Here is a 15,058-nt window from a genome sequence, read left to right on the forward strand (position 1 = left end):
AAGCTGGCGGGGAGCCGCCCAGGTGACTCTTCTCCCTTTTCATGTTTTTTTCTGAAAGGCTTGTTGGTTGTAACCAGATAGTCGTACTTACCAACTCTCCAGACATGTCTGGGAGGCTTCCTAAAAAAGGGAAGACCTCCTGGACCCCCGGAAGAGTGGCAATGAAGACAAGGAAGGTCGGCTGTTTTCTCCCAGAAAGTAGTTTTTCCTGTATTTTAATAGTATCTGGACACTGGGATGCTTCCTCGTTATATGCAGTTTCGGGCCCTAAAGTGCATTCAAAGGGCCGGCGGCCCCCAGACGAGATGGGAGGAGCCAGGGGTGCACCGCCAATGAGGCCAGGTGAGGCAATTGCCTCAGGCAGCACCAGGTAGGGACAAGAGGGGGACAGCAAAAGGGCCATGAGCTGAAGGGAAGGGGTTAGGTTAAGAAACTGGCATTAGGGAGGGTGGAGGGCGCTGTATAAGTTTTTGCCTCAGGCAGCGGAAAGGCTAGGAGCACCCCTGGGTGGAGCTGAAGGTGGCACACCTATAAAATCAGAAAAAATTCTTCCTGTTCTCCTCGAGGCCGATTCCTATAGCCTGTCGGTACTTCATACTCTGCCGGCTGTTTCTAGATCTGTTGTACTGACAGACTCCATTGACTTATGATGGGTCCTTATGACAGGACTGGCCATGGAGGCCCCCAGAAAAAGCCGGTATGAACACAGACTTAGGGCCAATACAGGCCTTGAAACGGACCGATATGCAGTGCATGTTCCTATCATTGCCAGCTTATTGCATGCAGCAAGCCTCCTCTTTGTATGGGAATGAATGATCACTACTGCCATCATTCATTCCCATATAGATGCATTGTTGGCAGCATACCCTATTACCTGACACAATCCGTGAGGGTTCTAAAGCGATGGTTCTCCCAAAAGACATGTAAATGGGCCCTTAGTTTGGGACGTATGACAGGTGAGCTCCCGTCATATGTCTACAAAGTTTAAGAAAATCATTTAACCCGTTCTCAAATAGGGAAAAACAAAAACTGAGGGTGATAGATTCATTTTCCAGACAAAAAAGTTAAGACTGTCGCTCCAGGAGAGACCCCCATAGATGTTTACTATTGAACAGACAAATAAAACCTCCAACACCATCCTGCCAACAATATGGCCGCCGCGGTCTACGCTATGGCGACACAAATCAGAGCCTCAAGAATTCTCACTTATTTTCCAGCAAAGGCACAAGTGGGCGTGTCGTTACGTCACCCGACTGGGCGTGTGATCATGGTATATATTTGCATGCCTAAAGCTGGGCGTGGTTACTGTGCTGACAGGGCTCCTTCTCCTGTGGTTGGCGAGGCCGGGAGCGCGCGCAACGTCCGGGGCAGTCATGTTTCCAGTGTTTCCGGATCAGCGGATGGAGGCGGACGGTACTTACGAGCAGGGCTTCGTGGGGATCCGGTTCTGTCAGGAATGGTGAGGAGAAGTGATGGACACACATGACCGGGGTGGAACTACAAGGCTCAGCTGTCAGGGCTAGTGAAACAGAGCTCACGTGACTGTCATGGCTCCGTTACTATCAGAAGCCTGCGATACTAGTGTGAACAGGGCCTAAGAGCGGTTACAGCCGCACAATCTGGATCCTGTTACCATGTTTCCAGCATTTATTACATGGCGGGATCTGCTGCTCTGGGGTCACCTCTTCAAAACAAAAGGGGCCAATTCATTATGAACTGTATGGACTATAATATGGTGCATGACCCCAAATTTACTGTGTCGTAGTCATACACCTTAAGGGGGTCGTCCCATTACTGCAACTTATCCTCTATCCACAGGGTAAGGATTGGCAGGGGGTCCAACATCTTTGGCATCGGCGATCATGAGCTGCCCCGTTTGGGTGGTCATCCATGTGCGCTGCTCCTCCAGTCGCCTCTATTGGACTGCCGTGTCCTCGCCCATCTCTGGCAATCCCAAAGAGATGAATGTGGTGGCGGACACATCAGACAGGCCTCCATCGTTGTGATCCGTTTGGGGCCCACCGGTTAGATTCCCTCCTCCTGATCAGAACCCTGTGGATAGGGAATACGTTGTTGAAATGGGACAAACCCCTTTATAGGGGTTGTCTCACTGCAGCAAGTGGTGTTTATCTTGTAGAGGAAGTTAATACGAGGCACTTACTAATGTGTTGTGATTGTCCATATTGCTTCATTCGTTTTTCTATCACATGGTTACGACCACCCTGCAGTCCAGTAGCGGTGGTCATGCCTGCACACTATAAAAAAAAAAGTGCCGGCCTCTCTGGTGCCTGGGACCATGGGAACGCACAACGGCTGGTGCATTTTCCTATAGTGTGCAAGCACGACCACCAGCACTGGATTACATGGTGGTCGTAACCATGGAAACGAGCAGTGTATAATGTGATGGAAAAATTAATCCAGCCAGCAAAAGAGGCAATATGGACAATCATAATACATTAGTATGTGCCTTGTATTAACTTCTACATGATAAATGCTGTTTGCTGAAGTGAGACAACCCCTTTAACCACCTCCCGACCGCCTAACGCACGGATGCGTCCGGGAGGTGGTTGATTTACTCCTCCTGGACGCATCCGTGCGTCATCTCGCGAGACGCGAGATTTCGGACACAGCCGGCCCGCGCATGCGCATCGCGGGCCGGCAAAAGTTAAAGGAGCATTTCGTCAGCAACCAGCCAGCCAATGATCACGGCTGGCAGGTTGCTGATTTTTTAAAGATCCAATCAGAAGCCACATAGCAGATCATATTAGTAAATATGATCTGTTATATGGCTGCCTGCTCCTCTGCTGGTCCTTTTGGTCGGTTGGATCCAGCAGAGGAGCAGGCTTCACAGTGAGTACACCAAACACCACACACTAGCCCCAGATCACCCCCTGCACCCCAATTAACCCTTTGATCACCCCTTTGATTGCCCCTGTCAATCACTAGTGAAAGGAAAAAAGTGATCAGTGCAAACTGTCACTTTTTTTTTTCACTGGTATTGACTGTTAGGTTTTAGGATAGTTTAGGCCCCTTGGTTAGGTAGTTTAGGGATCAGTTAGCGCCCAGCCCACCGCACCGCAGTCACTGATTCGCTGATTAGCGTATCGCTAATCAGCATTTGTACTTTTATAGTATCTGGAAGTGATCAAAACTGATCACGGTCAGATCTATAATAGTACTAGTGTCACTTTAGGTCGCCCTCCACCCAAAACGCAGTGTTTACCTGATCGGTCGCCCACACGTGCGTTCACCCACGCCCGCCCCGCCGCAGTGACAAAAGATTTTTTTTGATCACTGCACAATCACTTTACAAGCGCTGCGACGATAAAAAAAAATCAGTTTTGATATTTTTTATCAACCGCAGCGGCCTCCGGTACTTCGCTAGCCTCCCATTTGTAAGACAGGCTTGCTTTTTTTCTTGGGTAGTCTCAGGGAATACCCCTAAATTTAGTTGCCCACATGTCTAACAGGGGGTATTCTTCTGAAGAGGCCTACAGGCTTCTGACCCAGTCGGATGAGGAGTGGGAACCCTCATCTGATGAATCTAGCGGGTCAGAATACGAACCTGTAGAAAGCAGTGGCAGTCTGACCCAAAGTTCGGACGAGGAGGCTGAGGTCCCTGATAGCACCAGGCGTACCCGGCCCCGTGTCGCTAGACCGCAGGTTGCGCAGGATCTGCTTCAAGAGCAGCGGAGTGGGGCTGGTGCTGTCGGATTACGTGGTAAGGCATACACCAGCAGCCCAGCCCTTCCTGGACCTAGTACCAGCACTGCCGTACAACCTGGTGAAGTGGCGAGCACCAGAAGGGCAGTTGAAGCTGGTACGGTGGCACGTGCAGTAGTGACCCCGTCGCAGCCACCGCAAAGACGTGCCCGTAGAGCCCCTAGAATCCCTGAGGTGCTGGCAAACCCTGATTGGCAGTCCCCAACTTCAGCCGCACCTGTAGTTTTCCCTTTCACTGCCCAGTCTGGAGTTCGGGTTGAGACGGCTCAGATCGGTTCGGCCCTGGGATTTTTTGAGCTGTTCTTGACTGCGGAGCTTTTAGACATAGTTGTGGCAGAAACAAATCGGTATGCCACTCAATTTATAACCGCCAACCCGGGAAGCTTTTATGCCCAGCCTTTCCGGTGGAAACCAGTCCAAGTTTCCGAAATTAAAACTTTTCTGGGCCTCCTCCTCAACATGGGCCTGACAAAAAAGCATGAATTGCGGTCATATTGGTCCACGAACCCGATTCATCACATGCCCATGTTCTCTGCTGCCATGTCCAGGACACGATTTGAGACCATCCTGCGTTTCCTGCACTTTAGCGACAACACCGCCTCCTGTCCCAGAGGCCATCCAGCTTTTGACCGGCTCCACAAAATTCGGCCCCTCATAGACCATTTCAACCTGAAATTTGCAGATTTTTATACCCCAGAGCAAAACATCTGCATAGACGAGTCCCTGATACATTTTACCGGGCGCCTTGGCTTCAAACAATACATCCCAAGCAAGCGCGCCCGGTATGGGGTCAAATTGTATAAGCTCTGTGAAAGGGCCACAGGCTATACCCACAAATTTCGTGTCTATGAGGGAAAAGATCAGACCCTGGAGCCGGTCGGTTGCCCTGACTACCTGGGGAACAGTGGGAAGACAGTTTGGGACTTGGTGTCACCCTTATTCGGCAAGGGGTACCATCTTTATGTGGACAATTTTTACACAAGTGTGGCCCTCTTTAGGCATTTGTTTCTAGAACAGATTGGCGCCTGTGGTACCGCGCGAACTAGTCGCGCGGGCTTCCCCCAACGGCTCGTTACCACCCGTCTTGCAAGGGGGCAGAGGGCCGCACTGTGTAACGAAGAACTGCTCGCGGTGAAATGGAGAAACAAGCGTGACGTTTACATGCTCTCCTCCATTCACGCAGACACGACAATACAAATTGAGTGAGCAACCCGTGTCATTGAAAAGCCCCTCTCAGTCCACGACTATAACCTTCACATGGGAGGGGTGGACTTCAATGACCAGATGTTGGCTCCGTATTTAGTTTCCCGCAGAACCAGACGCTGGTATAAGAAGGTGTCTGTATATTTAATTCAATTGGCTCTGTACAATAGTTTTGTTCTCTACAGTAAGGCTGGGAGAACTGGATCCTTCCTCAAATTTCAGGAAGAGATCGAGAGCCTCCTGTACCCAGGAGGTTCCGTGGCCCCATCCACCAGTGTAGTTAGCCGTCTACACGAGCGACATTTCCCCAATGTCGTTGCTGGTACCTCAACCCAACCGTCACCCCGAAAAAGATGTCGTGTCTGTAGCAGGAGTGGAATAAGGCGTGACACCCGCTATTTCTGTCCTGACCACCCTGCCCTATGCTTAGGGGAGTGTTTCCGGAAGTACCACACACAGGTACACCTAGCATAGGGATCATCTCACCAGGACAGGCACACAGGGCTATTAGGGCCCATTCACTCACTCGCTGCTGCAAACGTCTCCTTTCACCTGGGACAAAGTGCATAATGCACTTCGCCACATCTTTGGGCGATTTGCGCTTTGCACATTGACCCATGGGGAAGGAGAGGAGGAGGCGGCGTTCCTATGCTTGGCAAACACTTTGTATATAAAAAATAAATAAAAATTCCCGGCAATGATTTATTCATCCACATCGATTGATGTGAATGGAGAAATCTGGTTTGCCAGGGCATACGAGCTAAGTGGGTATGGATGTTGGGCGGAGCTCCTATGTCCTGGCAGACGCCTTTCCCCTCCTTTTTTTTTTTTTTTTTTATTGGCAGAGATTTTTTCATCCACATTGATTGATGCGAATGAAGAAATCTGTGCCGTTCATTTTTTTTCTTTCAGCCCAGAAGCTGAACGGAAAAAAAAATCTCATTACCTGTATGCTCAATATAAGGAGAATAGCAGAAACTCCTAATGCTGGCCATACATGTAATGATTGCGGAGACCCTCAAATGCCAGGGCAGTACAAACACCCCACAACTGACCCCATTTTGGAAAGAAGACACCCCAAGGTATTCGCTGAGGAGCATATTGAGTCCATGAAAGATTGAAATTTTTGTCCCAAGTTAGCGGAAAGTGAGACTTTGTGAGAAAAAAAAATCAATTTCCGCTAACTTATGCCCAAATTTTTTTTTTCTATGAACTCACCAGGCCCAAACCTTGGGGTGTCTTCTTTCCAAAGTGGGGTCACATGTGGGGTATTTATACTGCCCTGGCTTTTTAGGGGCCCTAAAGCGTGAGAAGTCTGGGATCCAAACGTCTAAAAATGACCTTCTAAAAGGAATTTGGGCACCTTTGCGCATCTAGACTGCAAAAAATTGTGACACATCTGGTATCGCCGTACTCAGGAGAAGTTGGGGAATGTGTTTTGGGGTGTCATTTTACATATACCCATGCTGGATGAGAGAAATATCTTGGTTAAATGCCAACTTTGTATAAAAAAAATGGGAAAAGTTGTCTTTTGCCAAGATATTTTTCTCACCCAGCATGGGTATATGTAAAATGACACCCCAAAACACATTCCCCAACTTCTCCTGAGTACGGCGATACCAGATGTGTGACACTTTTTTGCAGCCAAGGTGGGCAAAGGGGCACATATTCCAAAGAGCACCTTTCGGATTTCACCGGTCATTTTTTACAGATTTTGATTGCAAAGTACTTCTTCTCACACATATGGGCCCCTAAATTGCCAGAGCAGTATAACTACCCCACAAGTGACCCCATTTTGGAAAGAAGACACCCCAAGGTATTCCGTGAGGGGCATGGCGAGTTCCTAGAATTTTTTATTTTTTGTCGCAAGTTAGTGGAATATGAGACTTTGTAAGAATAAAAAAATCATCATTTTCCGCTAACTTGTGACAAAAAATAAAAAGTTCTATGAACTCACTATGCCCATCAGCGAATACCTTAGGGTGTCTACTTTCCGAAATGGGGTCATTTGTGGGGGTTTTCTACTGTTTGGGCATTGTAGAACCTCAGGAAACATGACAGGTGCTCAGAAAGTCAGAGCTGCTTCAAAAAGCGGAAATTCACATTTTTGTACCATAGTTTGTAAACGCTATAACTTTTACCCAAACAAATTTTTTTTTTTTATCAAAGACATGTAGAACAATAAATTTAGCGAAAAATTTATATATGGATGTCGTTATTTTTGCAAAATTTTACAGCTGAAAGTGAAAAATGTTTGTTTTTTTTTTTTTTTTTTTTTTTTTTTTTTGCAAAAAAATCGTTAAATTTCGATTAATAACAAAAAAAGTAAAAATGTCAGCAGCAATGAAATGCCACCAAATGAAAGCTCTATTAGTGAGAAGAAAAGGAGGTAAAATTCATTTGGGTGGTAAGTTGCATGACCGAGCAATAAACGGTGAAAGTAGTGTAGTGCAGAAGTGTAAAAAGTGGCCTGGTCATGAAGGGGGTTTCACCTAGCGGGGCTGAAGTGGTTAAGTTCACTTTCTTAAAACTGCGGTTGGGCCACCAATTGTGGGCACCTCCCAGTTGCCAGAATTAGCCCTACTTAAGAACGCTTCAACGGAGCCAAGTCAGGCAGTTCTCATCAGCAGCGCCTCGCTGCTTTTACCAGTTCAGCTGCAATAACACGACCATAGGGCACTGGCCATGTGAATGCGGTGCGAACCCACTGACTTGAATGGGTCCACAACGTTCACACGGTCAATGCCCTTGTTTTGCGGACCCGCTGTTTGTGGTCTGCAACATGCGCATTGCTGCCCGACCGTGGTGTGAATGGGGTCTTAAAGGGGTTATCCTAGATCACTTTCCATGCTCTGTATCGTGCAGGGCACGGGCTTCTTTTTCGCTTTGGCACACTTCTGCCCAGCAGCGTTGCCGGTGACGTCGCCTAGCTCACTGCTGGGCAGAAACCTCCGCCTAGCAGTCCCTATGGAGAGCCCGGTACGTCACCGGATCTCCTAAAATTGCCTTTGCCCTGCGCGATGCAGGGCAAATGAGAGAATCGGCGCATGCTCATATCAGGGGGCAGAAGATGGGGATATGTCCGGGTTCAGCTCTGAACCTGGACAACCCCTTTAATTTTAACATTGAAGTCCTTCAGTTGGCATCTGCTTTTGGGGCATCAGTTTAACGGATCTGATAAAATGTGATGGGAACCCAGTGCTCCTATGAGCAAGTGTGGTGGACGGTGAGAAGCCGGTGGCCTGACTCCCCTTTATCCCCCCCTGGAACACATTTCGGCTGAGATTTCTTGCGCAGCTTTAGTCTCCTGCAGGTTATGTTTGTTTTTGCCATAATAAAGTGATTTGTGTTTATTAAATCTAATATTTGTATTATTTGTCTTAAAGCAACAACATGTTGTATCCTAAAGAAGACAAAGAGAATCGGATTCTCCTCTATGCAGTAAGTTCTGTAACCCGTACGTCATGTGCTGATAAGAACATGCCACCTACTACAGCTCCAGGGTGGGATTTATGGGATTGTCTCCGCACTGTGGATCCAGCTTTCCTCTCCCCACCACTTCCCAGAGGAGGTCCACGGCCAGCTAGATATTTCCCTTGCAGTGGGTTCTGCATGGATTTTTAGCAGTTGCACGCTCTGCTCATGGAGGGGGGTTTCCTAGCTCTGTGCACACACACCTTTAGTTCTGAAACCCTCCAGGACATGTATAAGTTGCTACTCTTTTTAGAAGCTTTAAAGTGGTTGTGCAACTTTGGGGTGGGTTTTGGCAACCCCTCTTGGGCAGACCTGTGAAGGGAAGCATATTTACCTGATTCCCGATGCTGGCTCCCAAATTTTTTAATTTATATATAATTTATTTTTTTCCCAACCTCAGCTGCTCCGCTCTCAGGATGTAAACTTCTGGTTTAAAGGGCATCTGTCAGCAGATTTGTCCCTATGACACTGACCTGTTACATGTGCACTTGACAGCTGAAGACATCTCTGTTGGTCCCATGTTCATATGTGTCCGCATTGCTGAGAAAGATGATGGGGGTGTTACTATTACACCTAGAGGCTCTGCTCTCTCTGCAACTGCCACGCCCGCTGCACTTTGACAGGACCAGGCAGTGTAAACGTCATCGCACCTGCCCTTTAATCTAAGTACAGAGAGCTCAGCAGTTGCAGAGAAAGCAGAGCCTCTAGGTGTAATGCCAACGCCCTTGTTGCTCCTAGAGTCTCATTTGCATACATTAAAACATCACTTTTCTCAGCAATGCGGGCACATAGGAACATGGGACCGACACAGATGCCTTTTCAGACCCCCTGATATTCATTTACAACTTGCTCCTAGTTTCAGATTTTTCTGATGCGAGATCTGTGTGTCCAGGATGCTGTCTTCCCCCTGCCTTGTGTATACTTTCCTCCCTATCTACGGACTGTGTGAGCTTGTCCTCCTTGGTTTCTATCTCCGCATTCGTTTTCTAGAACATCCTGCTATTTCAAAGACCGAGAGAGGAAGTCTCTTGTGTGGTGGAGCAGTCTTCATAGAGGACAGCATCAGAGCAGCCTGGCCCAGCATAGTAAGGTGATTGCACATGAAATACCATAGCTTAGATGTTGCTAGACCAGGCCACTCTGACTGACGATTTGACAGCGTCAGAGCGATGGAGAAGAGATGTGGTTGTCCTCCTTTTGGCACACCGCCGGCTGTTAGGCTCATATTAGGCACCATAATAAATCGCTTTAAGTGTTTACACCCATGACAGGTCCTCATTCATGTTACATTTAGGAACCAAATATTCCATAAAAAACTTCAGGCAGGAATCCACTACTAGGTGTTGGGGCTCATGGACACGAACATGTGTTTTGCGGTCGCAAAAAATGTGGATTATGTCTGTGTGGCATGCATATTTATTAATTTTTTTGCGGATACACTGTAAGAGTGCCTATCAATGTCCTCAAAACGGACACGAACAGGACAAGTTCTTTTTTTTTTTTTTTTTTTTTAACAGCCATGCGGACATCTGGAAACGGCATGTACACAGTTGTTTGTTTGTATTTTATTTTTTGCGGACCCACTGCAGTGAAGAGTTCCGCCTACAGCAAAAAAAATAAAAAATGAATAGACACTGACAATAAAATGTGTTTGTGTTCATGAGCCTTTAAAGTAGGCATGCTCAACCTGCGGCCCTCCAACTGTTGCATAACTACAGCTCCCAGCATGCCCGATCAGCCTACAGCAGGGCATTGTGGGAGTTGTAGTTTTAAAACAGCTTGAGGGCCGCAGGTTGAGCATGTCTGATTTAAAGGAAAGGATTAAACCCTTTAATCAGTTTAATTTTAATTAAATGTTTACATTTTATTTATTTTTTACTTATCAGTGTCGAAACTGTGACTACCAGCAAGAGGCGGATAACAGCTGTATATATGTGAATAAGATTACACATGAAGTAGAGTGAGTATTTCTGGCATGCTTGCTCTACCCACCACTGCCGCCTTGTTCTGTACCGCCATTCATGACTAGTAGAAGACATTGGCGGACACTTGTCTTCAGTCGTGCTGAACTGAGGCCTCCACACACCTCTGGCCGCAGTCTTATCTCTGCCCCAATCCTTTTTCCCCCGACATCTGTCGAGGAGAGTCGTACGCTCCTCGTATCCATTAGATTGTTGCCGTTGGTCTAGCTCCCATGGGTAGCCACAGCCAGCCAGGCACTTCCCCTGCAGCAGGCTTTAGCCTTCTGTCAATGGGTTAATGGACCGCTGTGCTGAGTTGTTGCTTTCCACAGTTTGAGCTTTGGTCTTCTGTGTAAACCATTTTTCCATTCCTGACTTCCATGTCTTTGTTCCCTAGTGAACTGACTCAGATCATTGCAGATGTGTCTCAAGACCCCACGCTGCCTCGGACAGAGGATCATCCCTGTGTAAAGTAAGCGATGCCATCCAATTGGGGTGTAATTCACACAGCCATGTCTGTTTTGCGGACCGCGATCCCGGCCATGTGCACCACGCATCACGTTGCGGACCAGTTGACCTCAAAGGGTCCACAATCTGCAAGATGCAGCCAAAGACATATCCTATTTTTTGTGGTGCAGAGGCATGGGTCCGGAAGCACAATGGTCCATGTGGTCACATCGCAAAACATAGGACATGTCCCACCTTTGGTTGCATCTTGCGGATCGTGGACCTATTAAAGTCAATGGGTCTGCACAGCAATGCGGGGAGCACACGGCCGGTGGATGTGTTTTGTGAATACAACCATAGACTGATGTTTTCCCATACTGTGCTGTGAGTTCTTGTCTCTGGTGTGCTCTAGCCCTGTGACTTCTCTGCTACAGGTGTGGGCACAAAGAAGCGGTGTTCTTCCAGTCTCATAGTGCGCGAGCTGAGGTACGCTCTACAACTTATTCATTTTTATTTTTTTTGCTTGTATACTGCATCATTAAACTGTGATCTGCAAATTGTGCTGTGTGGACATTAAAGGGGTTGTTCTGTTCTCTGTGGGTCTGGTCTGACTGCAAGGGTTAGATCAGTTGGGAGACCCTCACCGATCACAATAGTTGGGGGTCTCTTGTCCCCTGTTTGAACGGAGTAATGGTTGTGCATGTCCACCAGTACTCCATTTAAACACTGGACTCCTGTTTGGAACTGTAATAGATTATTGCATAAAAATTAGAGTATTATCCTGTGTTTTTTTATTTTGAATCCGCCACCAGTTTGCACACAAAGCGACATTTGGGGCTTATATTGGTTGCACCTGGTAGCCAAGGCTGTTTTCTTGATCAGTTGTCGGATCCCCACCAATCCAACCTTTAATCCCCTATCCAGTGGGGTTGTCTCGCTTCAGCAAATGGCATTTATCATGTAGATAAAGTTAATACAAGTCACTTACTAGTGTATTGTGATTGTCCATATTGCATCCTTTGCTGGCTGGATTCATTTTTCCATCACATTATACGCGTCTTGTTTCCATAGTTACAACCACCCTGCAATCCATCATCGGTGGTCATGCTTGCACAATATAGGAAAAAGCACCGGCCTCAGAATGCGCATAGGCTGGCACTTTTCCCAATTATGTGCAGCAAGTAGGACCACTGCTGCTGGATTATAGGGTGGTCGTAACCATGGATCCGAGCAGTTTATAATGTGGTGAAAAAATGAATCCAGCCAGCAAAGGAGGCAATATGGACAATCACAATACATTAGTAAGTGCCTTGTATTAAATTTCTCTACATGATAAATGCCACTTGCTGAAGTGAGAGGACCCCTTTAACACTGCGGTAAAGCTATTATTTACACATTGGCGTGAAATCGGTGAGTGCCTTGTAATGCATGGTCACGCCGAGTCCTTCAGAGGTAGAGCCACTCTTGTCAAACGCTAGTAATAGTTGCCCCTCATTGACACCCATATATTTGTGTTTAAAAGGAAAGTGTAGAATGGAGGTTGCCAGTATTCTTGTAACACCACTATCCTATATCTATGTGCTTTGTTGCCTTCCATACCTGGCATATTTTTAGAAGGGCTGTATAATTCATAACTAGTGGTTACATGGGGTGGAGGGGCAGGATTGAGAGAGAGAAGGGGCTATTCTGTTGGCACTGACATAATTTTAAATTATCAAACTGGTAAGCAAAGTTCCCTATTACACTGACAGATGAAGCAGGCGATGGTCGGGAGGGAAGCATTCCTTCTGGTAATTGCCTGCTCGCTGGTGGAGGAGACCGCTGCTATTACATGCAGCAATCTCCTCCACAGTATGGGGAGGAGCAATCTCTTATGCCATCACTCATCCCCATACTGACTATTACAAAGCACAATCTGCCGCCAGAAAACAATTCTTTTTAAACATGTTGAAGGACTGATTGTGACGAACGAGCACTTGCTTGTTCGGCGGCAGTATTGGGCTACTTTCACACTTGCGTTCGGGGCTCCGCTTGTGAGTTCCGTTTGAAGGCTCTCACAAGCAGCCCTGAACGGATCCGTACTGCCCCAATGCATTCTGAGTGGATGCGGATCCGCTCAGAATGCATCAGTCTGGCACAGTTTGGCCTCCGTTCCGCTCAGCAGGTGGACACCCGAACGCAGCTTGCAGCGTTTGGGTATCTGCCTGGCCGTGCGGAGCCAAACGGATCCGTCCAGACTTACAATGCAAGTCAATGGGGACGGATCCGTTTGACGTTGACACAGTATGGTGCAATTGCAAACGGATCCGTCCCCCATTGACTTTCAATGTAAAGTCCGGAGTCCCTATTAATATACCATCAGATCAGAGTTTTTTTTTCTCCAATCCGATGGTATATTTTAACTTGAAGCATCCCCATCACCATGGGAACGCCTCTGTTAGAATATACCCCCCCCCTATTAAAATGACCGACCCCCATCATTGGTGGCACAGTGTGCGGCGGAGAGTTCCGCTGGGACTCCGATCGGTAACCAGGATGCTACTGCAGTCCTGGTTGCCATGGTTACTTAGCAGTATTAGAAGCATCATACTTACCTGCAAGCTGTGATGTCTGTGACCGGCCGGGAGCTCCTCCTACTGGTAAGTGACAGGTCTGTGCGGCGCATTGCTAAATGATCTGTCACTTACCAGTAGGAGGAGCTCCCGGCCGGTCACAGACATCGCAGGTAAGTATGATGCTTCTAATATTGCTAAGTAACCATGGCAACCAGGACTGCAGTAGCGTCCTGGTTGCCATGGTTACCGATCGGAGCCCCCAGCGATTAAACTGGGATTCCGATCGGAACTCTCCGCTGCCACCAATGATCGGGGGGGGGGGGGGGGGCGCTGCACACTGCCACCAATGATATAAATACAATAGAGGGAGGGGGGGCTGGCTGCACTGGCCACCAATGAGTTAAAAACAGGGGGGGGGTGGTCTGCTGCCTGGCAGCAGGGGGCAGTCATGTACACAGTTCTTTTAGTATATTCTAACTTGAAGCGTCCCCATCACCATGGGAACGCCTCTGTGTTAGAATATACTGTCGGATCTGAGTTTTCACGAAGTGAAAAATCATATCTGAAAAAAACAGTTATGCAAACGGATCCGTTCTGAACGGATGCAAGCGTTTGCATTATAGGAGCGGATCCGTCTGTACAGACACCAGACGGCTCCGCTCCAAACGCAAGTGTGAAAGTAGCCTAACACTGCCAGATCATCTTTAACGAGCATTCATAGCTTGTTAGCGATCTTCTGGTGTAATAGGGCCTTTAGTTGTTGAAGACCTTTATTGAGGGAAACTCTAAACCTAAAAATGAATTATAAAATGTTGCCCTCACTATTGAGAAAATCCTGCAGAGAACATGGGTTATTTTCCTCTTGATCTTTTCCATTTTAGTCAATGGGCGCAGCTGAAAAGCTTCTTGATCTGCCGCAGACAGGCCAGAGGGGGAGGCTCCTGCTTCAGCTAGTTGTTTTAGGCTAGTTTCACACCTAGGGTGTGAGTTCCGGCAGAGAACAGCCTCCTGGAATTCTCCGGATCCGGTGCTGTCGACGGAATGACCGCCTGCCACATGAAGTATAATGGGGTCCAGTGGAGATCTGCATGCATTTCGGCAGAGAATGTGGAGAATCAGTTGGACACAAATGCTGCAGGAACAGCCCGATGGACTTCCCACCGGAGATGTGAGACTAGCCTTAGTCAGACGTGAGGGGGAGGGATTTGTAATTTCCTGGGACACATGGAGAAGATTTCTTTATATATGTCTCAGTTTTAATTGTTAAAATAAAATAAAAAATATAGATTCAAAGAAAAGCAGTAGATTAGGGAAGTAATTCCTGGGATATTCAGACAATTTTTTTTTTTTTTATGTATTTTCTGTTTAGTGTCTGCTTTTAAAGAAAACTGTTTCTCACCTATAGAAGACTAATACAGTTGTGCCATAGAGCAGCTCGAGTTAACAGTACTTATTATTTTTTCTTCTTCTAGGATGCCATGAGGCTGTATTATGTTTGTACTGCACCTCACTGCGGTCATCGCTGGACAGAGTGATTTGTTGTTTTTTCTGGAAGTTCATAGTGGTTTTTTTTTTTTTTTAGCTTTCTATTTTTAAATAAAATAAAATTTTTACTTAACATTTTGCAGAGTACTTTTTTGAGTTTGTTGTAGCGCTGATCTACTGTTAGGAGTTCACTGGAAGTGCGGAGAGAAA

General features: G+C 47.1%; 1 protein-coding gene across 1 annotated transcript; it reads left to right on the forward strand.

Moving 5' to 3' along the window:
- The first annotated feature begins 1,329 nt into the window (after positions 1-1,329).
- On the forward strand, positions 1,330-14,981 carry POLR2I (RNA polymerase II subunit I). The gene is made up of 6 exons (XM_044306093.1): positions 1,330-1,459; positions 8,313-8,367; positions 10,287-10,360; positions 10,759-10,833; positions 11,243-11,294; positions 14,836-14,981. The coding sequence occupies exons 1-6, from the start codon at positions 1,374-1,376 to the stop codon at positions 14,896-14,898; spliced, it is 405 nt and encodes a 134-aa protein (XP_044162028.1). The 5' UTR covers positions 1,330-1,373; the 3' UTR covers positions 14,899-14,981.
- Positions 14,982-15,058: the final 77 nt, after the last annotated feature.

This window comes from Bufo gargarizans, chromosome 9 (genome assembly GCF_014858855.1).
Source record: "Bufo gargarizans isolate SCDJY-AF-19 chromosome 9, ASM1485885v1, whole genome shotgun sequence".
In the NCBI taxonomy this organism is placed as follows: domain Eukaryota; kingdom Metazoa; phylum Chordata; class Amphibia; order Anura; family Bufonidae; genus Bufo; species Bufo gargarizans.

Excerpts from the sequence above, each read along its gene's own strand:
- POLR2I (XM_044306093.1), top strand. The coding sequence starts at position 1,374 with ATGTTTCCAGTGTTTCCGGATCAGCGGATGGAGGCGGACGGTACTTAC. Across the intron at positions 1,460-8,312 it reads ATCCGGTTCTGTCAGGAATG|CAACAACATGTTGTATCCTA; the intron begins GTGAGGAGAAGT and ends TTTGTCTTAAAG. Across the intron at positions 10,361-10,758 it reads AAGATTACACATGAAGTAGA|TGAACTGACTCAGATCATTG; the intron begins GTGAGTATTTCT and ends TTTGTTCCCTAG.